The sequence below is a fragment of the Tetranychus urticae genome, chromosome 3, assembly GCF_039701765.1.
Source record: "Tetranychus urticae isolate SD_2017Ah chromosome 3, NJAU_TeUrti_SD_1.0, whole genome shotgun sequence".
Classification (NCBI taxonomy): Eukaryota; Metazoa; Arthropoda; class Arachnida; order Trombidiformes; family Tetranychidae; genus Tetranychus; species Tetranychus urticae.
Genome location: NC_142960.1, coordinates 11,870,262 through 11,896,512, shown reverse-complemented (window position 1 = coordinate 11,896,512; position 26,251 = coordinate 11,870,262). Strand labels below are relative to the sequence as shown.

General features: G+C 33.4%; 2 protein-coding genes and 1 long non-coding RNA gene across 3 annotated transcripts; 1 reads left to right on the top strand and 2 right to left on the bottom strand.

Moving 5' to 3' along the window:
- Positions 1-416: 416 nt before the first annotated feature.
- Positions 417-25,773, bottom strand: LOC107359742 (alpha-N-acetylgalactosaminidase). The gene is made up of 6 exons (XM_015926290.3): positions 25,033-25,773; positions 17,711-17,902; positions 3,108-3,146; positions 1,841-2,002; positions 1,129-1,253; positions 417-846 (listed from the first exon to the last, which is right to left on the bottom strand). The coding sequence occupies exons 1-6, from the start codon at positions 25,610-25,612 to the stop codon at positions 631-633; spliced, it is 1,314 nt and encodes a 437-aa protein (XP_015781776.2). The 5' UTR covers positions 25,613-25,773; the 3' UTR covers positions 417-630.
- On the bottom strand, positions 3,265-3,772 carry LOC149093370 (uncharacterized). Its single transcript, XR_016199699.1, has 3 exons — positions 3,649-3,772; positions 3,492-3,566; positions 3,265-3,392 (listed from the first exon to the last, which is right to left on the bottom strand). It is a non-coding gene; the product is annotated as an uncharacterized LOC149093370 (long non-coding RNA).
- LOC107359741 (uncharacterized) lies at positions 7,909-11,340 on the top strand. The gene is made up of 4 exons (XM_015926289.3): positions 7,909-10,294; positions 10,368-10,542; positions 10,605-10,714; positions 10,779-11,340. Exons 1-4 carry the CDS (start codon positions 8,047-8,049, stop codon positions 11,195-11,197), a joined length of 2,952 nt encoding a protein of 983 aa, XP_015781775.2. The 5' UTR covers positions 7,909-8,046; the 3' UTR covers positions 11,198-11,340.
- Positions 25,774-26,251: the final 478 nt, after the last annotated feature.

The window sequence follows — 26,251 nt, the reverse complement described above, 5'->3', positions numbered from 1 at the left end:
AAGGAAGAGATAACAATTGAATCGATAATTGTTGCTTTGAGGTGAGACCTTTTCATGGTTCAGGTCAAGGTAAAGATGAGCTTTGAATGGTTTAAAGGTGCATTTGAATAGCGAGTGATTACAATAAAATTAATTGCACCTTTGCTGGTTTCCATTTAATTTGGATCTGAAAGGAAAAGATTGTTGATATTTTTGGTTGGTTCAATGAGATGCTTAATGATGATGATTGGTTGATAATGTTTCTCATTGCGTGCCAATCCAATATTAAATACCTTTTATACACTTTTGCTCTTCACGAGACGATTAAAGTGTCTAGAAAAGTTTGCGCTTCTTTGCTCAGGATTTGTCAATTAATGGTCAATTGATCAAAGAGTAAAGTGATTATCAAGAGAGAGGCAAAAAATGGATTCAAATCATTTCTAGTTGCTAACTGGTTTGTTATTCAATTTATTCGGGTTGGTTGGGTTTCAAAGGGTTGGAATCGGTTAATATTGAAAGGTAAAAAAATAGTCAATTGGCACAATTGCTTGGGTTAGTTGAGCATTTTTTGTTTAGTAAAAGGAATTCGAATGGTCAGTATTGGAAAATGAGTATATTTTTCTTCTCGGAACTTTTCATTTCTTCTGTCATTTAGCTCAAGTCATTGTTGGTCAATGTTTCAAAAAAGAGTCCATCTCTTGGTATCAACTTGACCATTCGAGCGTCACCTTTGCCACCAACTTTAAGAGTTAGATTGGATGAAAGTTCAATTGGTGAGTTCAAGGGTTCATCACCAAAAAGGTCGTCAATCGAATAGCTTGTGGCGCTATCTTTTCCAGTCAAAATATCACTGAGTTTGAATGAAAACTAGAAATGAAAAGGAAAATAAAATTGAAAGTGAAAATGAAAAAAAGGAAAAAATGAAAACTATTAAAATGGGCAATGATATTGATTAAGGACAACAGATGATAAAGGTGAAGACTGAGTAAATTCAGGTAAAGAGCAGAGGGTTGCTAACATTGAGTCACTGAAAAGCTGTTGTATTAATATTTTATGTTCAAGTTTTGCCGAGAAAAGTTTTCAACTCTCAACGTTTTAAACCTTTATTTAGTTTCCATCATTTTCATTGCAATCATCAAATTAACTTACAGTATCAGCTACACCCGTGTTTACCAAGGCAACAGCGAAACTTGGTTTACCCTTAACCACTGGTTCAATGGGCTTAACCCAAATTTGTAGGTCACTTGCATTGAATACTCGTTCGCCCATAATACCTGAGAAGAGGGAAAGAAAAAAAGTTAGGTAAAGAATAGTCCAAGAAATTCTCGTTTCATAATTATTGGTTCAGTTCATGGAACCAGGAAGATGAGGTAAAAAAAGATATTGGGTTCAACTTGGATTGTGAAATAAAAGTAATGATAGTCAATGATGATTATTATAATGATTAATCTGACTAAAAGAGGTTCAATGTTGGCTGTTAAATTTAATTAATCAAGAATCAATGGAAAGGTTGAAATTGAATTAAATGCTGCAAATGTTGATAGCGTTTCCTTTTGTTGAAGCCAATTGAGATACTTTTAAATCTTGCACCAATTGAGTTTTCAAGTGCGCATTGCATCTCATTTAAGTTGCACAATTGAATGATATTAATCAAATCTGATGGAACAAGATTCAGGGTCAACATTGTTGGTTAATTGATTGAGACTGATTGATAAGTCAATTATTTGCATAAGTTGAGTCAAGTTGAGAAAAAAAACTTTTTTTCTTCTCCAAATGATTACAATTGATTTTGATGTTACAATTGTCCAATTGTCCAATTGAAGCAGGAAAGGCGCAATTAATGTTTAAATGGCATATTTACCCATAGGATCTTGATCAACAGCAATTACTTTACGATTCAATAAAAGCTGCTTAAATTCGGGTTTGATTGTTCTCAAGTCATTGGACATTAGGAGTGGAGCCGATAGAATGGACCAAATGGCCATTTGGACACGAGCCTGTCCAAGGGTTAACTCTTCATTGCCTGTGTTAACGGATCAGAGGAAGAAAAAAGTGTGTCAATAAAGTAAATTTGGTGGGAGGAAAGGAAAGGTAAATAAAGGGGAAAAGGTAAGGTGCCAAGAGTGGGAGAAAGGATGAAAGTAAGAGTGAATAATCTCATTAAGGAAGTCACGTATTTGTGTCTCAGTTTGTACACACCTTTGTATCAAAAATATGTTTTAATGATACCAATGAAAACAGGTTAATAGTGAGGTAATGAGAGTGAAATATTAAAGGGAAACAATAAAATTGTGAAGAAACAAAAATATCCTTTTTTTATATAACAATATTAATCATGATTATAATAGCAATAGACTATCAAAAAAGGTAAACTAAATAAGGGAAGTAAATTGTAGACTAGAAATAACGAGACATTTAAAGGGAAATTACCTTTTCAATGAAACTAGATAATGTTGATTGACACAGAAACAAAAAGTTGAAAAGACAATTGTAATTTTGTTAATCATGAATCATAGATAAACGAAACATATGCACCAAAAAAGAAAATTTTGTTTTCCCAGAATATCGATAAACTCTGTGAAAACCAGTTTTCGGGCTTTCGGTGCAACTGGATTAATATTGAATGATTAGGAGAGTTCAAGATTCGGTAAAAGATTTTATTGCAATGGTTCAACTTTAGTCACCAAAGTAACCGACAAATGTAAGGTGATTCAACTGATAACAATGTTGCAAAATAACCTGATGAGATCAATTAACTCTTTTTGTCCTTTTGCCGAAACCGTTGATCAACAGTTATTGAAACATTGGTTGAATCAAAGATTAAATCTGATTGCTAAATCCTGCTGCTATTGGAATAAATACGGATTTGAATCATTAATGAAGGTTATTAGTAATCATTGATTCAACATGATACTGGTAATGAGAAAATTATGAAAAGTTTTGCTTCTAATTTATGACTATTTATTGTTGCAGCGGTATGCATTGAATGATTGAAGTGTGCCTTAGGATGAGGCAACAAGAAGGTAAAAAAAGACACATCAAGTTGAAGGTAATTCGGATAGTCGTTAAGGAATCAGGCGAAAAAGGTAAAAATGTATTAAAAAGTTGAAATAACTGAAACTACTTACCAACGATTATCATATCGGGGTCGAACCAGGCACCTGGACCTAAACAGATCAAGGGAAAAGGAGTTACAATATTAGGTTATAAAAAGACACAAAATCAAGTTACATCTGCCTGTGACTCGGGCATCGACTTTAACGAAACACACAAATTATCATTATCAGTATTATTATCATTAGTAACATTGAGTTAGTTTTTTTTTGCTGCTCCAACTTTACATTCAATTTGAAGGTAAGTGTGTCTGTTGAAAGACCAAGGAGTGTGTCCAAGCAAACGGCTGATGATACAAGCTGATCAAGGTGAAGAAGGCAAGAAGCAAGAACAAGGAAGAGGTTGAAAAGGTAAAAAATGGAAAACAAGAGGTCAAATTGATCTTTATTCAATGTTACCTGTTATTAGAAGATAAATATCAGTCTTTTTTTTCTCAACCTTTTTTTACCCATTAGTAATGTTAATTTGCTACTCTAGTGTGGTCAGTTGCAGAAGAAAAAAATGAAGTAAAAATTGAATGAGAAAATTGATTGATTTTTTTTGCTGCTTCTCTACCTTTTTCTTTCGGCAGCTTCCACCTTTCAGGCAACTGGCCTTTAAGGGTCAGTTGGGCGAGTGCAACAAAAAATTAGATCAAGATGCTGTCGTCATTATCGGCGCTTCTGGTGAAGCTCAAGCAACGGCACTTTTACCTGCAAATGTAACACTAGAAAAGAAAAGGTGTTTCGCAAGAATCGTTCATCTTCTTCCTTTTACCTGGTTTAAATATCTCAACACTACAGGGTGTCTCAACTGGCGATACCTTTACTCTTTACACGAAAATCTAGTTTGTTAAGTTGAAAAAATAACAAGATTCTTGCCAACTCAACCCATTAGTTTTTAAATCTTTCCCTTATTATTTCCATTGCCTACGGTGTTAAAGGTGTAGACATCGAGAGACAGAGAAAGAGAGAGTTGGGATGAGGATGAGAAGAAAGAGATTCCAGGTAAGGGGTAAAAGAACGGAGTAACAGGTAGATTTTAAAGCAGTTAAGCCACTTTTTCGAGTGAAATGGACAACAAGAAAAAAGAAACAAACTGTTTGGTTAATTGAATATTTAAACTTTTTTTTTCTTCTTTTCAACCTTTTTCTTCCCTTTCTGCTCTCTTCTTTTACCTTTACCAGGTTGTTGGGGCTGCGTTTTCAGTTTACAATTTAAATTTTTAAATTGGCCAAAAGTACAGATAAGAGAAGCAAAAATTTAAACGGAAATCTGGATTGGTCATAGCAACAAGGTTGGCCAAGATTAAACATCTTTAATAACAAAAACATAAATATCCATTGAAATGGATAAAAAAAGTGATGCTAATGAATCAAAGTTAATAAGCACTTGAAACAACACGTTAAGGTGAAATTGAGCAAAGAGAGGGAAAAAAAGAAACAGAAAAATGAGGGAAAAAGGTTCATTTTTGCTACTTTTTTTGGTGTTGCTTATTTATTGCTGTTTGCTGATTGTTGATAAACTTTTGCCTTTTCATTCTCATTCGCATTCTCACCATCATCATCACTATTTTGCAATTCAATTTCGTGGTAAGAATCTTAATTATCACGCAACTAGTAGCCATCAATGAACGGAAAAGGAATAAAGGTGGAAGAAGCAAAAAAAGCTCAATATTTAGTGAGAAAAGTTGAACTTTTTTTTTGACTCAAAGTATGCAAAGTAGAATGGAAAAGCTCTGTATTTTTTTTGTTGTTCATCTTGTTAACATCAATTCATTCTCACCACTCAATCACATCTTTCATCACACGTACCATTTCAGTCAACATTTGAATCATTCAATTGTTTCTCTCGGTCATCATCCCAATCATCATCATTATCACATTCTGATTACACTTGATTACCGGCATTTTTTATGCAAATTCAATTTTCCTTTCCTTTTCTCACTTTTCTCACATCCCAGAATGAAATCAACAGTCAAACGGACTAGATATGAACCTGTCAAAAGTACACAAACATGTTGTTTGCCGTTTCACGAGAAGCAACAAAGTAACATTGCTATTAAGCTGTTATTTGCAGAGAGACAAGTTTGTTCAACATTTTGACGAGTTTTTTTTTCTTCTTCTTCTTCTCATGTTAATTGTATTGAAATTAATAGGGATTGATTTGTGTTTCATTTGTTACACAGTCACAAACAACCAATTAACCTGTTGATTGAGTCAATTTCAACAGCAATCATCCGGATACATAACCAAGTAACTTCAACCCACCAATTTAACAATCAAACAATTTTCTTTCCTCTCACCTTGTTACCTTCACACAATTTGCAATGGTAATACCGAATCATGATGAGTTTATAACAATACACTTGATGTAGCGATTACTGTTGGTGTCAAAAGCGTTGTTTCAAGATTGATATTTCAATTTAATTATAAACCAACAAATGGCGACATTTTGTAAAAGTATAATTTCCAATGATGTTTCAATCACAGAAAAAGAAAGGTTGAAAGAGCCTGAGAAAGAAAGTGTTCAAGGAAATGAATAGAGCGTTCGGTGTGTGATAATAAAATGAGTTTGCTGGTCAGTGAACCAAAGTCTTGTTTGGTCAGTAACAGTTTGTCTTGCAGTTTTTGGTTTCACCATCTTAACCCAGTAATTAACCGCTACATCAATTAAGCTCAAGACAGCTCACAGAGAAATGAGGTAAAAATTGGTTTAAGGTTTTCTTCGCTCTTTTTTGAGGTTCCTTTCTCAACCTATCTGACCAAGTTGAGAAGACAGGAACTCATCATTCATTTCAAACGTAAATCTGGTTGATGAGGATGAGAGTGAGAGAGTTGAAAGTGGCTTCAAAATCAGGCAAATTTAATGAAAGAAGAAAACAAAAGCAAAGTTAATTGTATGAAGTTGTAAGCTGGTCAATGACAATAATAAAGTTTCTGAAGTTTGATGGTCATTGGATTGTTGGTTAAAATGGTGATGAATGAGATGAAAATGAGTTAACACACAAATGAAAGGTCTTCAATCAAATCAAGAGTCAAACCATTATTAATTCACAATCAATGGTGATTAACAGTTTTACAGAGAATTGAATTACTAATTAAAGCGACAGTAAATACAAAGTAAATCGAGGATAAATAATGAGGATAAACACATTTAGAGATGATCGTTCAATATCAAGTGTTTAAGATGATTGGCTAAATGTTATTTCAATTTTAGGTTAAACAAGTTCACAGGAGTTGGTCTGTTAATAATGGAAAGTTAATTTCAAAGATAAATTCAATTTCAACTCAGCTTGATGGAGACACATTTGCATTTATCAATTTACGTACTTTCTCAACATCTTTAGCTAATGAACAACAATTGACACACAAATAATGGATCGTCTAATCGATGTTTAAAAATCATTTTGCACCTTCAATGCTCCATGTGTTGAAGCATGTTTGCTGTTATGAAACATATTCTGCCTTTTGGTTGGACAAAACAATGGACAACATGATAATGATGCTATTGATGATGGTAATGATGAATGGTGAAAGTGATGCCAGTCTTTGCTCTTTTTGTTGGTTTTTTTCATTGAGACAAAAGGAACAAAATTTTCTGCCAAATAATCTTTCGAAAGCATCTTCTTCTTCTTTTCTCTCATTCACCAAATTGAATATCATTTGGAGCTTTTACTGTTGTCACGTTAAAAGACATTAAATGACCAATTGTACTAAATTAGAGAGCGTGAAAACACCTTTGACCACAACAACAGACCAACAAGACAAGGTTATTGATGGATCATGAAAAAAAGTGTATCAAACAATAAACAGTTTAAATGTTAAGCTCATCAATCAATGCGGCCAGCCAAAGGTTATCACAAGTTTCAAGTTTTGATAATAAACAAATAAAATTGGCACACTTAACATTTAACTTCAATTTGTCCAAAAGATTAAGATTTTACTTGAGTAAAGCTTTTCTGTTTACTAAATGCTAGTCTTGATCAACATTGAGTTTCAGTTTAGTGATCATTCAAGATTGATTAGAGATTCAATTTGTTGCCAACAATAAGTATTAAAAGGGTTACTTTTACATTTTGTTTACAATCGATATTCATAACAAAATATTTGCGCTTCAGATTGAAATGTGATTATTCACCGCTTTTTGGTTATGTTTTTGTTCAACAATTTAATAACACCTTCAAAGTTATATCAATTGAAACAAAAACTGTCGATTAAAAGCAATTATCTTTTAAAGCTTAGACAATTAACACAATTTGATTAGCATCAAAAGACTAATCGTTATAATTAAACAACCGAAACAAAACCACCTACCGTGATAAACATGAATATAACTAAAAAATCAAGATATCAAGTTATCAATTAAACTGCTACTAAAAGAGATCTTTGGTTCGTTTTGACATTTGATGAAAAAACGCCTGAAAAATACGTTCAAGTTTAATTACGATTAATAATTTAAAGATTGAAGACACTTTTTAAACAACAAAATTTCAGCTTCTATTGAAACATTGATTGTTTAGTCAAAAATCATAAGAACAAAAATTATGAACCGATTTTTTGTTTTGTGTGGGGTTCAATGTTTATGGGGTTCGTCTAATCAATATTGAATCTGAAATGAAATCACCAATCAGGTTAATTACCGTTGAGCAGGAGCTAATCAAGATTTCGACCTCTAATTATTTATCAATTTTATCACAATAATGTTCTTTGATTCACTTTCTACTAGATCTTTTCATTTTTAATCGTTGCACCGATTCATGAAAAGCCTAACAAAAAAAAACGCCTAACAATTGTAATTTTAAATCAAATCTTAACCGTTTTGCATTATTTTCATTTCATCCATCAACCATCATCAACAAAAACAAAAACCTTACTTATTAGTCGATTTAATTAGATGACTATTTAAATTATTTTCATCCTTTTTTGGTAATATTTATAAATTTGTAAATTGATTGTTTGTGAAAATTTGCAAAATGTTGAATCACATCAAGACAATTGGACTGATTGGAGTCCTTTTATGTCTCACAATAAACCCTTCCAATGGAGACTGTCCAACTAAAGGTAAGGTTGGAGGTAAAGCTGTACCCGATGTATTGTCTTTGGTCAAGGGCCAAAATGGTTTCAGTGCTACCGTTGAGATAATTACCCCCGAAGAAGAGTCAATCATGGTCACTGAAAAGTACAATGGAGCGAAAAAGTTTGGTTCAGTCGAGATCAACAAACTTGACCAATATCTAACTGAAACTCATCATTACTATGCTGCAACCAATGAAAAGTATGTAATTGAAGACTATGGTTGCACTGCGAGTGAACTTTCAACCGATGAAAAGTACAACACGATAAATGCTTGGGTTGTACCGGAATCGGCTAAAGACGAGATTGACCTTTTCGGTAACTTGGACTATCTTGGACCAACTCAACTCATGATTTGGGCTCAAAGTGTAAGTGATAAGGCTCAATGGGTTGGCCAACAAAGGATCGATGGACGAAACACTGATCATTGGTTCCATTGTTTAAGCGATTCCCTTCAAATTGATTGGTGGTTCGATAGTTCGAGTAAATTACCTTTTCGATTTGCCCTCAACTCTACCGGTGAAGGAACCGATGCTCATGTATACAACTTCCTAATCTTTGAACCTCTTCAAACAAGCGCAAACGACCTCGTCTCTTACCCAATAGGTTTCGGCTGTTATCGATCAGCCACAAATCAACCCAAATTTCCCAGCTATCTTTCAGCGGAAAAGTTTTCCCTCGACATGGAAGCCATGATTATGTACACTGATCCAGACAAGGTTATCCTCTCATCTAATCGTATGATTAAATATCAAAACACGTATTCATTTGAAATTACCGATGAACCAAACACGACTCGAATCATTCAAAATCCAAAGCACATGGGACGATATGTGGTTAATGCTGAAACTGGTGAATGCAAGTCAGAAGTTGTTGATTGGTCACAGATCAAGGATGACAATTTGGCGGTTAAATGGCCTTGGCATAAGGATGTTGGTTTCGATTTAATGAAAGTGATCAATACTCAGTCTGGAATCTGGTCCAACTATATGGGACAAGTATCGACCGATTCAGGCACAATGGATGTTTGGGAAGACGATTTGACAAGCTTCTTCTCGGAAGATGGTGTTGCCGATGTGTCGGTGACTTACTATTTCCCGTCCATTGATCGAAGCAAAAACCCAAACCAAGCTCCAGCCAAAATTGTCCTCAAACCTCACAATAAAAATTACATCAGTATGACTCAAGAAATTCCATATCAAGTAGAGATAATCTTTATCGATTATGAGGAAGACAAGGTTGAACTTTCTGATCGTTTCGATGTAACTGGTTGCTATGATGGACCTGGTGAGTTTACCTGGTTTCAAATTGTAATGTCAGACCCTAATGCAGGAACTTTCTCAAAGGATTTGAGCACAATTCGAGAATACTTTGAACAAACACTTTCAACCTTCGTTCCTGTCATACGAACTCCCGAGATTATTGTAAACCTTTACGAGTTCAACTATTACGTGACAGTAAAACTTCTTGAACGACCTCCATTTAAATTTTATTACAGCGACACAGGAAAATTTGAAATCGAAAATCCAACTTCAATCTTGATCAGAGATCATCTTGAAGATTGTGGCGACATTTGTACCAATGATAAAAACTGTCACGACTTTGCTTATTGTAGCGACTTTTCTTGTCAAATTTTCAGCTCGTCAACTGGTTCATCTTATGCTTCACTAAAAGAAAATACTGATTGTACAGTTTATTTCAAAAATGGTTACGATATTGGAGAAACGGTTGTCCAAAGAAACATTCTGGCCTCAACTAGAAACATTCTCAGTCAAATTAAGACAAAGGTCAATGCTGGTGAGTTTGTCATTTCCAAATATGCACTTTCAGCCGATGACTTATTCATAGTCAGTGGACCAGAAGAGATCGGAGGAATTGAAGATGAATTTAATGACAAGATTAGTCCCATAAAGGGCGATGAATTTGCTGTAATTCAAGGAGACAGTCGATTGACTTTGGGTGAAACAATTCACGGTGTTGCCTATCAAGATTGCTTGAAATTGTGCATCAATGACGATGACTGTTATTCACTTTCATACTGTTTCAATCACCATGATGAATGCATGCTAAGCACTGAAACTAAAGCCAACTTGACCGCAGCTTTATCGGCAAAAACAACACATGCTGATGGATGCGACGTCATGGAAAGTAAGTAATTAAACGAATTTCAATGAATAACAATTTACAAAATTTTCATCATTTTTCTCTATTCTCTGTTTAGAATCATTTATGGCCTTTTACCGAAAGTTTCCTGGACAAAGTTTGGTCAGAGATGCTATTGATACCATCACTGATATCGATGAATCTGAATGTGCTAGACGATGTTACGAAGCAACAGGTTTTCCCTGTAAATCATTTGACTATTGTACTCAACCCGCTGAAAAAGGTCTTTCAACGTAAGTCTCGAATTTCATTTAAAATCGAAAAGTTTTCAAATTCATTTTTTGCTCAATTGCAGGAGTAAACACGCTTGCTTCCTTCATCAATTCCATCTGATTGAAGACACAAAACATGAAATTAAAGATAAAATCTGGGACTTTAGCACTTCTTCATGTGATCATTATGCTGGTAAGGAATACACAATAAGTGAAAATAACTCCGAGTTAACTTTTATTTATTCATTGTTTTATAGTCGTGTTATCTCGTGATTACACCCATTATGTTGGACGCCAATTCAAAGCTGGTTCAGTGAAAATAATTAAAGAGATTACTGATGTTCCCCTGGAAAGATGTGCCTCTGATTGTAACTCTGCAGACGAAGGTTGCCTAACATTCGAGTATTGTGAGTCTCTTGCCAATGAAAGAGGTTCAAAGGTAAAGTCAACCTGTCGACTTTCAACTTCTTCCGGATCAGCAGTAAGCTACAACGTACTTGAATCAACCAGTCAAACTTGTTCAGTTTACACAAACAAAGCTAAAGCAATCCAAAGAGCTTCAGCTCGAAGTGAAGATCATTTTGGTGTTGCTATGGGCCTTGGATCCTTCTTTTTCGTTGCAGCATTTGCAGCAGGAATTGCTGGTTCAATCTATTACCAACGAAGGCGAGGTTGAATTTAGAATAATCAATTTTTTTACGAAAAAAAACCAATCATGTTTAGACTATCATTGAAACATCAATGTATACAATTGTAAGTTTACAAAATGAGCGAAGGAAATGAACCTTAATTTAAATAAAACAAATTGATTCCTTCCAATCTCATCAATAATCATGAAACTGAATTTGAAGAAAAAAATATTCCAATAAGTTGCCTTTTCAAATAAACTTTCAATAACAATAAGTTTCTCGACATTCCCAGTCCATTAAGTGGACATTAATATGGGAAAGTTATCATTGAATCGTATAATTGGACAAGTAATTTGATTACAATTATGAAAGATTAAGGTTAACATTAATTGCAATAAATTTTGTTCAATTATCAAGCTCAATATTATTGCTATTTAAACGGTTAAACAGTGAAATACAATGTGAAGACAATTGTTTGGCATTATTTCATGCCAAATAAGGTTATTTCAAAGGCAAGATGATAATGGGATAGAAAGGTGATGGAAATGGATGAGAAAAAGAGAGAAAAGTGAAGATGAAAAAAGGTGATTAGGAAGATGTAAAGTTTACTCTGAAAAGGCGAGGGTAAAAATAAAAGTGAAATAACGCAAAATTTGTCTTCTTTTTGACTGCACAACACACAAAAGCAGTTTTTCCTTGTATTACCATTCAATAGTCAATGGATATTAGGTGACAAATGATGAATTAAATTAACTAAATTACTAAAGTTTGCCTTTACTGGCCTTCTTTATATTTACTCAATAACGCTTTTTATTAAACAATCAAAAGCAAATAATCAACAATATTATCATTTTTATCTTCATTTAATGAGCAAGGAAAGCTAAATGAGAGTGAGAAGCAACAAAAATTGCCGTTACAATGAAAACAAGAGAGAGTCAAATGGTAATCGAATGTGCAATCGATTAAAGGACCATTTCCGTGCCTATCAGTTTCCGTTCATTTGAACAATGTTAATCATTCAACAGCAACAGGGAGTGATAAGTTAGATAACAATTTATTAACCTATTTATTATAATCAATACCAAGAAAGGAAGAGCATGAGAAGAAGAAGAAAAAAAAGTTAAAGGTTAATATAATAAACTTTTGCCTCATTTTATCATATCAGCCAATCCCTAAATATAAGGTCACTAGGAGTAGGAAGGTTAAAATGATCATGATAAGTGAATGAAATGAAATAGTTAAAAGTTGAAGAGAAAAAAAATGGAGAAGAAAAAAATGAAGTGAAAATGATGATAAAGATAATGATGGTGAAAGTGATTTTGTTTTTACCAGTGAGAGTGATAAATAAACTGAAGCACGTTAAGCTCGGATTCATGTAACTTGGAAGCTTTGTTGTTAAGCCATTGAACCATGGGAGAAAGAGAGGTTGAGAGGATGAAGATGAACATGATAAAGATAGACTGAATATAAATTTAAAGAAAGAGATTCTCTGTTTTTCCAGGAATGTCTAAACGATTCATGTGTCTGTGTCTTAAGTGTGTGCGGTTAAATGAACATTTCATTCACAAACTTGTTCAAAATGGATTAATGTGCGAGTTAAGAGAGCCTCACTTGGCTATCAAGCTCCCACACATTTTTGCCTCTCTCTGGATAGTTTACATTCTCATCTTTAAACCTCATCTTCCAACCTCAACACAAACCTCATCTTGAGCACTACTGACACTGCTAATACAATCATCTCAACATCTTGATCGCCTTTGCCTTTTTTTTGTTTTGTCTTTAGCTTGGCTTTTGCTTCCTGTGATAATACAGAATGAGGGCAAGACAAAACAGATTCCCTGCAGGGAACGAAAGATGAAAATGATGAATCTGAGAGAGTAAGATATGGGCTGGGAAAAAAAGACTTTGCGGAAATTGAGACTTATTCATTCATAAGATTTGACTTTTGTTGTACTTGTACTTCATCTTTGGTCATTTACCAAATCTCATAGGAATTTTCAACTTCTTTTTTTACTTCGCTTTACTTGATTTACTTGTAACTTGTATGTTGTTGGCCTTATTGTTAATCAATTTAATGATTGCAATGATTTATTCATCATTAATGTAATATTTTGTTTCCCTCTCAATTGGTTCCTTTTGACAAATAAATGTTGAAAATGTCACCAATTGATTTATATTTATACTTATGAATATATTAAAAATTTTTACTGGACAGAAAACGTGAAATAAGGTTAATTTTGTTTCGTCCTTTTTTTGTCCCTTTACTCGAGTTTCGTTGAGAATCATTCATCATTTTTCATCTTGTGAAGTACCTTCAATTGTAAAGCACAACTTTGAAAAACAAGTTGATTACAGATTTGTTTGTTTTCTAGGTTAAATTAACTCAAGGAGTGATGAACAAGATACAGTTTATCTTGGCTATTGAATGTTTGCCTCATGATAGTTTGGTGATGAACAACAATATCATGATAAAAGGGTTGAGAATGAAAGAGGCAGAAACAATGAAATGTAATGGATCATTATGAAATGAGGAGAAATTATGAAAGAAGAAAAAAATGAGAGAAAATGTAATATAAATGAGGAAAGAAGAAAAAAAAGTTGCAATGAATATAATTCTTATTGAATTTACTTTAATCAATAGGTGATGATGATAAAGAGCAGGAGAAGAAGAAAAAAAGAGAATGGAATAAGAATGAGAATCAGAAAGAAGAAGATAACAAGAGAAAATATAAAGGGCAAGAATATGAGAAAATGAATGAATGCAGAAAAAGAAGAGCAGATAAAACATGGCGAGAAGAAGAAAAAGGTTGGAAAAGAAAGAAAAATGATGCCAAGAGAGAAGAAAGCCGGTGAAAAGAAAGAGAAAGTTAAAGGCAGATGATGATGAGGATAGAATCAAGAAGAGAGCTTTTTTCCCCATCAGAAGGTTACTTGCGTAATGAAGGTTTACCGTTAAGTCTGACCAAGCCGGTATAAGATGAATGATAAGAAAGCATTGATGAAGCAACTGATGATAATGACGAGTAAAGAGATTGAAAGATGCATAGATCACGCTTGTAACCAGTGGAGATACTCAAGTAAAAATATCTATTTTTGCCATTTTCTTCATCATCTTCATTCTTTATCTTTCTCTCTCATTCAGCCCAGTAAAGATTCTTTTGCCTTTCACTGGAATATCATGGCTCAGCAAAAACTTTTTCCTCTAGAGATGAACGAAAGAGGGAAGGAGAGTGAAGACGAAAAAAGCAAAAGTGAAATGTAAAGTGAATGTAAGTTGAAAAGTTTTTTCCTTCCTTCACTCGAAGTGGAAAATAAGTGCATCGAAAATTTCTTTACATTTAAAGTTACTCCACCTCTTCCACCCTCTCACCAACCTCAACCTCCCTCTTCATCCCTCATAATCATTTGTTTTTACCTTTCAATCTGCTTCTGAAGATGACAATGTGCCTTTAATTTAAATTTAACAAACACAAGAAAAAGCATAACCATTCATTGGGCAATCAAATTCGTGATTTAATTCATTACCTCGAGAGAAACCAAGTGGTCTCTTCAAGCCTATCATCATCAAAAGGTAATAATGATGATCGTCATCCCAAAGAGGGAAAAAAGGCAGAAAGTTCAGAGGATAACAATTATACGGGAAAAGCAAGAAGAAATGGGCAGAAAGAATGGAGAGAGAGAGAGAGAGAGAGAAAATTGATAATCATAATGATGATCATAATCATAATCAACAATATTAAATCCCAGAGTCAGCGAGAGTAAATTTTTCATCCTCACACTTCCCATTTTCCCGCCCTCACAACGGGGTAATCTTTAAATATTTTTCATTCAATTGTTGGGTAAAGATACAAACAAGTATTGGATGAAAATGTTATTGAAAGGTAAACTTTTCATCGCCATTGGCAGAAGCTAAAATATATATAATAATGTTGACATGTAAACATGGCTAGAGTAAAGGTAAAAAAAGCCAATGAATAATGATAATGTTGAAAAGGAATAGGAAAAATCCCTGGATAATCATAACTCCCATTTTTGGTTTGCTTTTTTGTGTGTTTTCATGTTCAGTAAAGTACAAAGTAAATGATAACTTGACGGAAGAGGATTGATAATTTGATGGACACGAAACAGCGCAGACAAAAGCACACTGTTTTTACAAGCCAAATATACACATTATTAGATATAAAATTCATAGTTATCATATCATTTTATAATGGATGATAAGAGGATAAAAGTTAACAAGTGGGAGAAGAAGAAGAAAGAGAGAAAAGAAGATGAGAAGGAGACGAAATAATGATAAGGAGAGAGTAAAGTTGCAGGTTAAAAGGTTCAACTTTACCTGTTTTGAGGGATTTTGTGTAATCAGTTTCTGTCCACTTTCAATGCATTTCTATGTGCAAGTCTGTGGAGTAGCGAACGTTACGATAAAAAAGAGAAGAGCGATATGAATAAAAAAGAGGCCAAAAGTAGGAATAATATCGATGGAGGAATAAAGCCACAATAGCGTACAACATTAGTAACTATGTTTATATTAATATATATATAGTTCGTTTGCAGCGTGGGAACAGCATTTGCACAATGGATCAATTGGCTTCACGCTTATACTCTTTTATCAATTGAAGGAGAGGGAAGATGAGAAGAGGAGAGAAAGAGAAGAGTCTAGAGAATCTAATCGATTCCCAATCAATATGGTTATGTATAAATATAGTAATAGTTGCAAGAGAAGGCAACTGAACTGAACTTTCCCAAAATTTTAGATTCCCTCCAAAAAACTTGACTTTTAACAATCTTTTTCCCTCTTCTTTTAGCTTTGGACTAGCCTTTAAATATTGAACAAAATTGAGTGATAGAAGGCTAGTAATGATGATGATGATGATGGTAATGGTGACGATGAAAGATGCTCAAAGGAGCGGTGGAAAGAGAGGAAGAGAGAGTCAGAGTTACATATTCTTCTTCTTTTTTTCATTCTTCTTGGATCATTCATTGAACAATTGTTACAATGTCAATCAATTGATATTATGCTTTCTATCTTTTAATATAAGTGTTGTTATTAAATTTAATATTGAGGGTTGCTGTTGACAAACTGATACTAATATGAAAACTTTGACCTGAATCATTGGAAAACCTTTTAAAGTCAACTTTTGGCCTTAACTTAACCTTACTTTGAGTGAATTATTGACTCTGAAGTGAATTTTTTCTTGGTTCTGGTTTAAAGGTAAAAGGTCAATTATGGTTTTGCTTTGCATATAAAATGTTTACAAAGATTGCGCTTTGTTTGGGCGACTTTGAGGGTTTACAATTAAAGCACCTAAGCGAGCAACAAAAAAAGCACCAAAAAAAGTTGAAAAGCTAGAAGTGTAAACATTGGTACAAAATAATGGCTCATGTAATAGCCTAATGTGATGTTATATTGCATTAATAAAAGATGAAGGTGAAACCCGTTTATGAGTGTTTTTCAAGATCCCATTGAAAAGCAATGTTTAAAGAGTGATAAGAAAGTGCGAGTGTTAATTGTAATGTAAAAAACAAAGGCAAACAAAGTATATGATTTTATTAAGGGAAAGTAAGGAAGAGAAAAAAAATGAAAAAAAAGCTTAACTATGTGTGTTTATGTGCAGAGTAAAGTGCATCAATGCTTCAAGGGCGAACGAAACATTGATATATTACAACAAAGTATCAGTCAGTTGTGAAAATGCAATAAAAAAGTAGCGCCAATTGTATTATCATAATCATCATTTCAATGAATTGATAGTGCGTAAAGGGATAAAAAAGGTAAAGACTTTTCTCCAGTGAGAAGGTAAAAAATGGGGGAAAACGGGTAAATGGGTTTATTTGTGTGAATGGAAAGGTAGACACAACAAACTACTGGTTTACCTGTTGAGCTCTTTTTGCGCTCTCATCCTCTTGACTTGTTAACCTGATGAGAACAGGTTAACGGGGTAAACGGGCAACAATTTGTTGCAACTTTAACTAGTTATTCAACTTGCCAGTGTTCAAAACTCATCTCAATGTTACTTTTGTACTGTAAATGAACTTGCATTTTGCCATTTCTTGCCGGAGAAATCATTAAATTTTTTTCCAGTTATGGTTGAGTTTTTGTTTTGAAAAGTTTCAAAATTGGCTTAAATTGATTAAAATGTTTGCAAAATGGACAAATTTTTTTCTCTTGAAAATTAAATTATCGCTCAAATTGAAGGCAAACATTGTCAACATTTGTCTGTCGATTTCAACTGTAAACTTGGTTCATCAGAATTGGACTGGAAATTCATGGTCTGTTACATGTCTGGATCAAAATAACTAGATCTTGCAATTTCTTGAGATAAATTTACTAACGTTTAAGACAACTATTGTTGCGATTATTTCGATTCGATGTAAGTTGCTGCAACTAGGCAAACCTTCGGTCACTTCATCGAGACTTTGAAGTGTTCAGTAAATCCAATTGTTGAATTGAACGAATTGCAATTTAAATGCAAAATTTATGGAAAATGTTTCGAGATGTTTCTCCATTTGAGAAATGGCAAAAGGCAAGATGTTGATGAATTGAAATGTAAAATGAAACTTACTTTGGTATCGAACGAAATCGGCTTGGTTTTGAGCGAAAAACTCGATTATGGAAAGAACCGACTCAAAGCTGAGTTCAATATCATTGTAGTTACGCCATAAGTTACATGATTTGGCAATGGATGCATAATCGGGTTCCCTTTGGACGTACACTTGATAGGCAGGCCATGAACATGAATACAAGATGGGACGACCTGAGAATCAAGAATAAATAGAGTTAATTAAATATCATTATTTCGTTTTTTGCTGTTTTCTTTTCATGTTGCTCATTGTATTGTTTCAATTATTTTTTCCATGTAATTTGCAATTCAATTGTATTAACATTTAATTTCAATGGTAATTTTACATTTAAAATGATTTGAGCGTGAAACGAGAAGTGGAGAAACAAAAAAAATGAAAGAAATGAAATGATTAAACAAAAAAAAACGAAATACTCAGACAATTATGAAATGTTTTGATGACAATTTTAATCATGCTTATTGTTATGCTTAAACAAATCAATTGATTTCCATTTAAATCATCACTAATTGTCTTGACTTTATTCCAGTGCAATCCAAGGAAAAGTTCAACGAATCACTAATTATTCCTAAATAGTCTAGCAAACAATAACCATTAACAGTGTTCATTAGCATTGTGAATAAAGCCTCTCGGTTCAATGTTATCTGTTAGACGAAAAAATGAGTTCATTTTGTGCCAAGAAAACGAGTAAAGAGTTGAGTTTCTATTCTCGTTATTGTCTATCAACCTTGACCCAATTGCAAGTCTAATTCAAAGTGTAATTGAGTTTGCATTTGTCTACAATTACCATGATTAGTCTAATGTTGAACCCAGAAAATTGAATGAAAACTTTTGGCAAATTGAGATTCTTTTACGAGCCAAATTATTCTCAATGGTTAAATAACGTTACCTAACTTGACGTACTTTAGGGTCAAAAGACTTGCAAATGAGACTGATGAAGATGAAGATTAAGAAAAGGTTGAAAATCGAATAAAGACATTTTACAGAAATTAAATCTTCTTAACACAAAATTGCTCTTTTTAATGATCTCACTTTTTGTCATCCTTTCATCTTCACTTTCGTCTTGCATTTGTTCATCTTCATCCAACTCAAATTAGTTGTTTTCAAGTTTTGACTCTTCCATCAACTCTTAACCCTCAACTAAACACACAACTAATCTTATTAACATTTGATATTATTGTCCCAAAGCATAATCAAAACCATCTTTTTACAAGCTTCCTTTTTCATCCTCATCCTCATCATCTTCAATCTTGCTTATTTTCTTAACAGTAAAATGAGTTGACAATCAACATTTTTACCCACACAAAGTAGAAGCAAAAAATATTTGAGAAAATTTTTTTTTTCAAATGAAATGTTATCCTTCTCACTCTGTGTCTTTTTTATTATCGTCTTGAGAGGTTAGGAGTGAGAATAAATAAATCAGATTATAACAGCTTCTCACTCGGATGTAAGATGATTTTCATTGGGATGGAAAAGGATAAAGTAAAAGTCAATCAAGGCAGAAATTTTTGTAAAAAAATAGTTGCACCAATTCAGAGTTCAGTTGATTGACTGAGTGCATTTGGTTGACTTTTACCACACACAACTTACAAACCAAACAATCTGTGTTTGCTTTTCAAACATACTGTTCAACTTTTTATGCCTCTCTTCCTTTACTTAATCCTTTCCCTTCTCTCTCTCTCTCTTCATGGTTAATCCTTTCATCCTCCTACTCTTGGGTTCATCTTATTATCTTCTTGAACCTTTCCCTTAATCGGTAAGCACTGAAAAGTGCACATCAAAGGACCACTTATGAGGAAAAAACACATTTTTCCCTCTCATCATTTCCCTATTCATCATCTCACATCCCATTGTCTTTGGACTGTTGATGGGCAAAGAAGGACGAGAACAAAGGAAATGACATCGACCAAGAAACAAGAAAAACAAAAAGATTATCAACAAAATTTGGAGATCATTTAACGCCAAATTTCAGTTGAATTTCAACGAAAAGAAGAAACAAATTTAGACAGATGTGAGACTCGAAGAAATGCAGAAAAATATTTATCATTATCAATGATTAATATCTTGGAATGAGAGTTGATCATTGAATTAAACAAATGGATAAAGGGTTGACTCTTTTTCCTCAATTTAACGTTAATAAAGTTGTAAGTCTGGCAAGATTCCCTTTACAGTTTCCTCTGATATCATGGAAAGTGAGTGAAAAGAATTGGAATCACTTTTTACTCTCTTTCATAATATGTAAACATCTTTGTGAATAACTTCCTCATTGACAGATTTTTGTTTTTCCGTAAATACAGAGAAGAGCAGCAAAAAAGTAACTGAAAGTAACGATGTAACGTTGAGAGGGAAAAGATTTAATGAAACTTATACACAGTTTAATGCTGTCTTCCCCATCAAATTCATCATCATCATCTTTTCCCTCTTTTACCACTTGCATCTTAAGGGCATGAGTACGCAGAAGGCAAGAAAGAAGCAAAAAGTAGATACAAAATAAACAAGGAAATGTTGAATGATTTAGATAAAAAAAGATGAGAGAGAAAAGAGGATAAAAAGTAATGAACAATTGTAAATGATAAAACATTACAATGAAATCGATATGGAATCGAGTAAATCGATCATAATCATTACTTTAATAATGGTTATTTATTAGCTAATTGAAAGGGTAACCAAGGTAAGTGACTTGGGAATCACAAAAGGTTAACAATTTATATTAACACAAACTGTTGACAAGGTAAATGGTTATTAATGCAATTTGGACTCGAGATATATTTACATTGTTAGGAAAGGGTCAAAATGAATATTGAGATTCAAACGGTTTAATTGATTGATATTGGCGTGTTTTGGGTGAGATTGAAAATTGATGTGAGACCAATTTCGAGATCGATTATCTTGATGATAAAGGGACTGGAAAGTAAACTGTTAAGTGAGGTTGAAATTCATTAACTTAACAGTACAACTTGATCTGTCCATTTGGCCTTATCAAATGACTCTTGGGTTAAACTTTCAACTCTAGTTGTACAGCTTTAGATACACAAATACACATATATTTTGACTAAAAGTTTTTGTTGTTGTGTGAAAGGTCAACAAATGAAGATTGGTAAAGAAAGAGAGAGAGATAGAGAGAGAGAAAAAAGACCAAAGTCAAAGGTCTTTATTGAGTTTTGAGCTGTAAAAATGAAATATAAAAATGGTGAACAGGTCAAGCTTGACCAAAAACACACACAGACAGACGTATAAGTGAAGAGGGAAAGAGGAGGAATGGAGAAGAAAAATTGAGATGAAAAGACAATGAAAATAAGAGTAAGTTAAACTGGACGAGATGATGATCAAGATTGTTATCCTCTCTCTCTTCATTGAGAACATTTCTTCTCTTCCTTTTCATCTTCTACTCACTCCATTGTCCTCTTCATCTTGTCCATCTTAGTTTCTTCTTGACATTCATGTTTTTCCTTCTGCCTTCATATTTTGCCTTTTTGAGTAAACTTTTTTTTTCAGGTCAAACACCAAAAGCGAAGAAGAAGAAGAAAAAAGTTGACTTTTCTGTTCTTCTTGGTGAGGCGCGAAAAATATTGATATGAAAATTTCACTTGACTAGAGATGATGAAGACGATGTAATGGATCAGTGAAGATGAGAACAACAAAACAGAGAGAAAGACAAGGAAAAAGTTTAAAGACAATTATTTAGAGTAAGGAGGAGGAGGAGGTGGAGGTGAAGATGAAGGAGGATGAAAAAGAATGAGAAATTAGAGGAAAATGGCATTGGGAGTGAGAGATGAGATAGAGGACTTTTTTGTCATCACAATAGGTAGACCGTATCGTTGTTGTCAAAAAAGTTGGACAATGCTTGACTCAGTTTTTTTGTGGAGTGAAAAAAAGGTTGACTCAAGAATCTGGAATCCCTTCTCAGAGGATGAATAGCGTTTGCAAAGTAACAAAAGTCTTGGACTTGTTCATTCAGATCGTTTCATCTTACAAAACAATCTTAGACAATATTGAAGGTTTTCCAGCTTACGAATGGAAAGCCATTTTTATTTTTGACTTATTTGTTAAATAAGAGAGAGAGAGAGAAAGATGAGGTTAGGGAGACAAATTGAGCTAGAATGATGAAAGCGTGGGAGGCTTGTGTATGTCTACGAGTTTGAGCTTAGCTGTTGCATCGTAAGTCCATCAACTCGATCCGTTTCCTTTTCAATTTGGAAAACAATTTTTGGTTGTAAAGAGAGAAGCAAAAGTATTTCAAGTTGTCATGGTTTGGACTGTGAAAATTTGAAATGCTTATTTGCCATTGCAAGACAAGCTGAATACGTAAGATTAATTTGCCCTCGACGATTAGTGAACATGAGAGCTTCAGAAGAGGAAGAATCAGGATCATCAAAAGAAGATGCGTATTTATAGAGGAATGAGGATTTAAAAGGATAGGCAGTCAGGCTCAAGATAAGTTGGAAGAAAACAGAAACAAATCGAAATTTAAATCTTGAGATTTAAAAATGAAACTTCAGTAACACATTTTTTTTACTTCTTGTTCAACGTAATTTCCTGAGAAATCTTTTTCTTTCTCTCCTTCTAGATAAATATTCACATAATTGGATTAGCTCATCGTGTTGCTGTAAAAAGTCAATTTATTGGACATTTTCAGGCTTTCTCTTCATCCATGCAATACTTCATGATAGCAACAATTGGAATCATTGATACAAGCTGTAAACAGTTGAAATAACAATTTTTACTTCGAAGCTTGGTAATTGAAAAGATGAAAAGAAACAAGAAAAAGTGATAAAAATTTTACTCTTGTATTGATATTTTAGTTGAAGCATTCATTTTACGCCTCAAGTTATGAAAAAAAAGTTTCAGACACAAGAGGATCATTGGGAATGAATAAACAAGATTTCATGTAAGTTTGTTTTCATTGAGAGTCAAGTTGAGAGCGGGAAAGGAAAAGATTTTCAAAAAAAGTAAATGAGAGGAAAAAAAAGGATGAAAAGTGAAAAGCTAATAGTTGATGACAAACGTAAGAGAAAGAAAGAGATTTGACAGAAAGATGTAGGAAGAAAAATGTACAATCAAGAGGATGACGAAGATGAAGATAAAATTGAGCGTGTCACTTGCATGACCTGTTCAAAAATAGCCTTTACCCAATAATATCGTCAACAAGAATGCTGTCAGGCTAAGTTGATGATTCCAGGTTGATTGATTGGCATCACTTTTCTTCCACCTCATTTTATCTCCCTTCATCATGGTCTTACTTATTGAAATAAGCATTTGATAATTTGATGACTTTTATTTTGTCGAAGATTCAATCTTTAAATTGTCAAATGATTGCAATGTAATTTTCTTGATCAATTTAATGGTTAAAAATCAATTGCACAGGAAAAGTAAACTTTTTAACCATTTTTTGTTTCTCTTCGCCTTTTCTCTTGTTCATGTTCCGAAGATGATCAACTTGTCTTCATCTTGTATCAATCATTCAACATCATGTTCCATTCTTAACATCATACTTTCCCTCTCAATTCAATTCCAATTCAATATCAAACAAATGAAGAGCCGAGAAAAAAAGAGAGGGAAAACCAAGTTTCTCTTTAATCTCCATCTTCTGATCCAGTAAAGTATTGATCATTCAATACTATTTAAACAGGGTTAACATATAATATTTTTCCCTTGAGGGTCACTTGAGACTCTTTTTTTTCTTGTGGACAAGAGCAACGAATTATCAACAAATTTTCTTTTCTTTTTTCTTTCTTTCATGATCAATATCTTTGGTGAAAAGTGGAAAAGTGTGTGTTTGTTGAATAAGTGTTTCTGTCTACTCTTAAATGGTCAGTTTTAAAATGATATAATTATGAGTAAATGGTCGAGTTTGATTCAACTTTTGAATTTCCCCATTCTCTTGAATCTCAACTGAATTGACAAATATTCAAACAAAATGACAAATCAAAGTTGAATCAATTGTCATTCATTGTCTAGTCAATCTTTACAATCGTCTTAATCAAATATCTTTCAATTTCCAGTCAATAGCTGATTGAAATTCATTCAAACTATTTTTTCTGGTAAATTTAATTCATTTATAAGTTAACTAATAGATGGCTCTGCTTAATGGATAAAGATCTTACTTTAAAACATGAAATAGTTAAGCTTAAGATAAATTTACACAGAAAAGCTGATAAAAGTTGGGTTAACGCGTTTAAAACTATCTTTTCGTCTGAAGACATTTCGTTTCATGAGTCTGCCTATTGGTTAAAATCAAAATTTATAAACTTCTTCCCTTTGAGATAAACCTGTTGATCTGAATCTGTTTTCCTAGATTTTCCTTCTAAGGAAGTCTGAAAATCTTTTCTACATTAACAAGAAGCGATTATTTGTCGCTAATCAGCCTCGTTATTGATGCTAATATGTGAATCTGCGATAATTAGAGATGAGTAGAGGGAATCCCTTCGAGGCAAAGTCTTGTGGGTAAACAAAACGGTCATGGTTGTCCTCTCATATCTAAGGTTTAATCATTGGATCAAATAGATGTTTAATATTGACGGTTAGACTAGCGACTAATTCATAATTATCACTAGTGTTGATTATGTGCCGTTAAATCTGTAATTATCCAATATTTTTGTCTCTGATTGTACTCAATCTGCTGTACCTTTGGATTTGGGGCTTTAACGTTTCTCTTATCATCTACTGGATTCGGTGGAGATATTGTTGAAAGTTTTCTTCTCTTCAAAAAAAAATTGTTTTCATGTTAAGGGTCAAGGAGCTTAAACAAGGAGGAAGCACTTAATGATTGAGGAATTGTTAATCGTTATTTGGTTAGCATTAACAATAAGGGGAAGGGAAATAAAGAAAGAGAAACATTAAGTAATAAAGGAAAAAAACTAGTGTCAAAGTTTAAATGGTAAAATTGATAATGATGGCGATGATCATGGTGATGATTATATTTTTAGGGGTTGGGAGGAGAGAACCGAAATCAACTATCTTATATTTTCTGCTGTATTTTGTTTGTTTTTACACCAATCAATAGTGTCTAAATTGGAAGATTGAGATAAATCGAATCAATCTTAATCACACTCAATCTAGACACAGAAAAAAAAGAGAAGAGGACAAAGTTAGGTCTTTTACTGTCAACAGTCAGTCAATCAAAGAGTTAGTTAGTCATAGAAATTATCATATCTGAACAACAATTGGTATAAGCCAAGACAATCAGAGGATCAGTTTAATGATAATTGGTTTCCTGGGATAATGATGCGATGATTCAGTCAAGGAAAGGGGGAAAAGTTGAAAAGTTTAGATGTAAATCTGTGAGAAAATTAAATTGCCAGCTTACCCGTGAAATTAAGAGCCTGACCAAATCTTGGATAAATACGGTCAAAGAGGTCAATATCTTGGTAGCAACCATCAACCTTGATTGAATCAACTCCCCATGAGGCAAAGGTTTCAGTGTCGAGTAGGAAATAATCTGAAGCCGATCCATTTCCAATCCAAAAACCAGGATAACCTTCACACGTTTTGGTACCAATATCACCATAAATACCAAATCGTAAACCCAAAGAGTGTACAAAGCTTGAAAGGTTTTCAATTCCATCAGGGAAACGAGTTGCATTAGGGACTAAGGCTTGTGTAACAGGATCCCGTTCCATTTCAGACCAACAGTCATCTATGTTTACGTATTCGTAACCTGCGTCAAGGTAGCCCTCTGTAACCATCACTGAAGCCATAGAGCGAATCAACTTGTCCGAAATACAGCCATTTGGTTCCTTGACACAGTCAACATGACATCCAAACTTGGCCCAGGTCATCCAACCCATTGGTGGTGTACGAGCTAACCCATTGTCAAGACCATTAACAGAAACATGGGTTGTAAAAATGACCAAAAGATTGAGAGAAAAAACCAGGAAATAAAACATGGCGACAGCACTTCTTTTGTCTTTATCCTTGTTCCTTTTGGTAAACTGTAAACTTAGTTTTTCTGGTTAAAAATGATTTAGGTTGAAATTGAGTGTCCAGATTAATAAACACCAAGCACTTTGTTAAAACTGGAACAAGAGAAACATTCAATTAATGATGAGTTAGTTAAATAACTAAAAATTAATCAACCAAAATCTTTTAGATACAACTTGTTTTCCCTCTCACTAAAAAAACCTTTTCTTTGTTATCGTACCTTATCAACTTGTCTCTCTCCCTCTTGATTTCTCTGTCTACGTCTCTTACCCCCACTCCTCTTTCTCTCTGTCTCTTATTTCTCGTTACTTTATCTAAGGAAATATCTTTTTCTATTTCTTTTCAATTCCTATTTTGTTGCAGGTCAACTGATGATCAGAATTAGCGATTAACAGACAATAAAATAATCAAGTGAGACAATTTAATTGTGCATTAAATACAATGGGAATGATAAATGATGACAAAACAAGTTGAAAAGCAAGTTAAACCGCGATTTTCTCGTAATCTTCATCACCTCCAACAAAGTATATTAAACTGCCTTTTTTTTATCAACTACGTTTGGTATTTTGTCTTCTTCTATCTCTTCCACTTTGTTTTAGGAAATT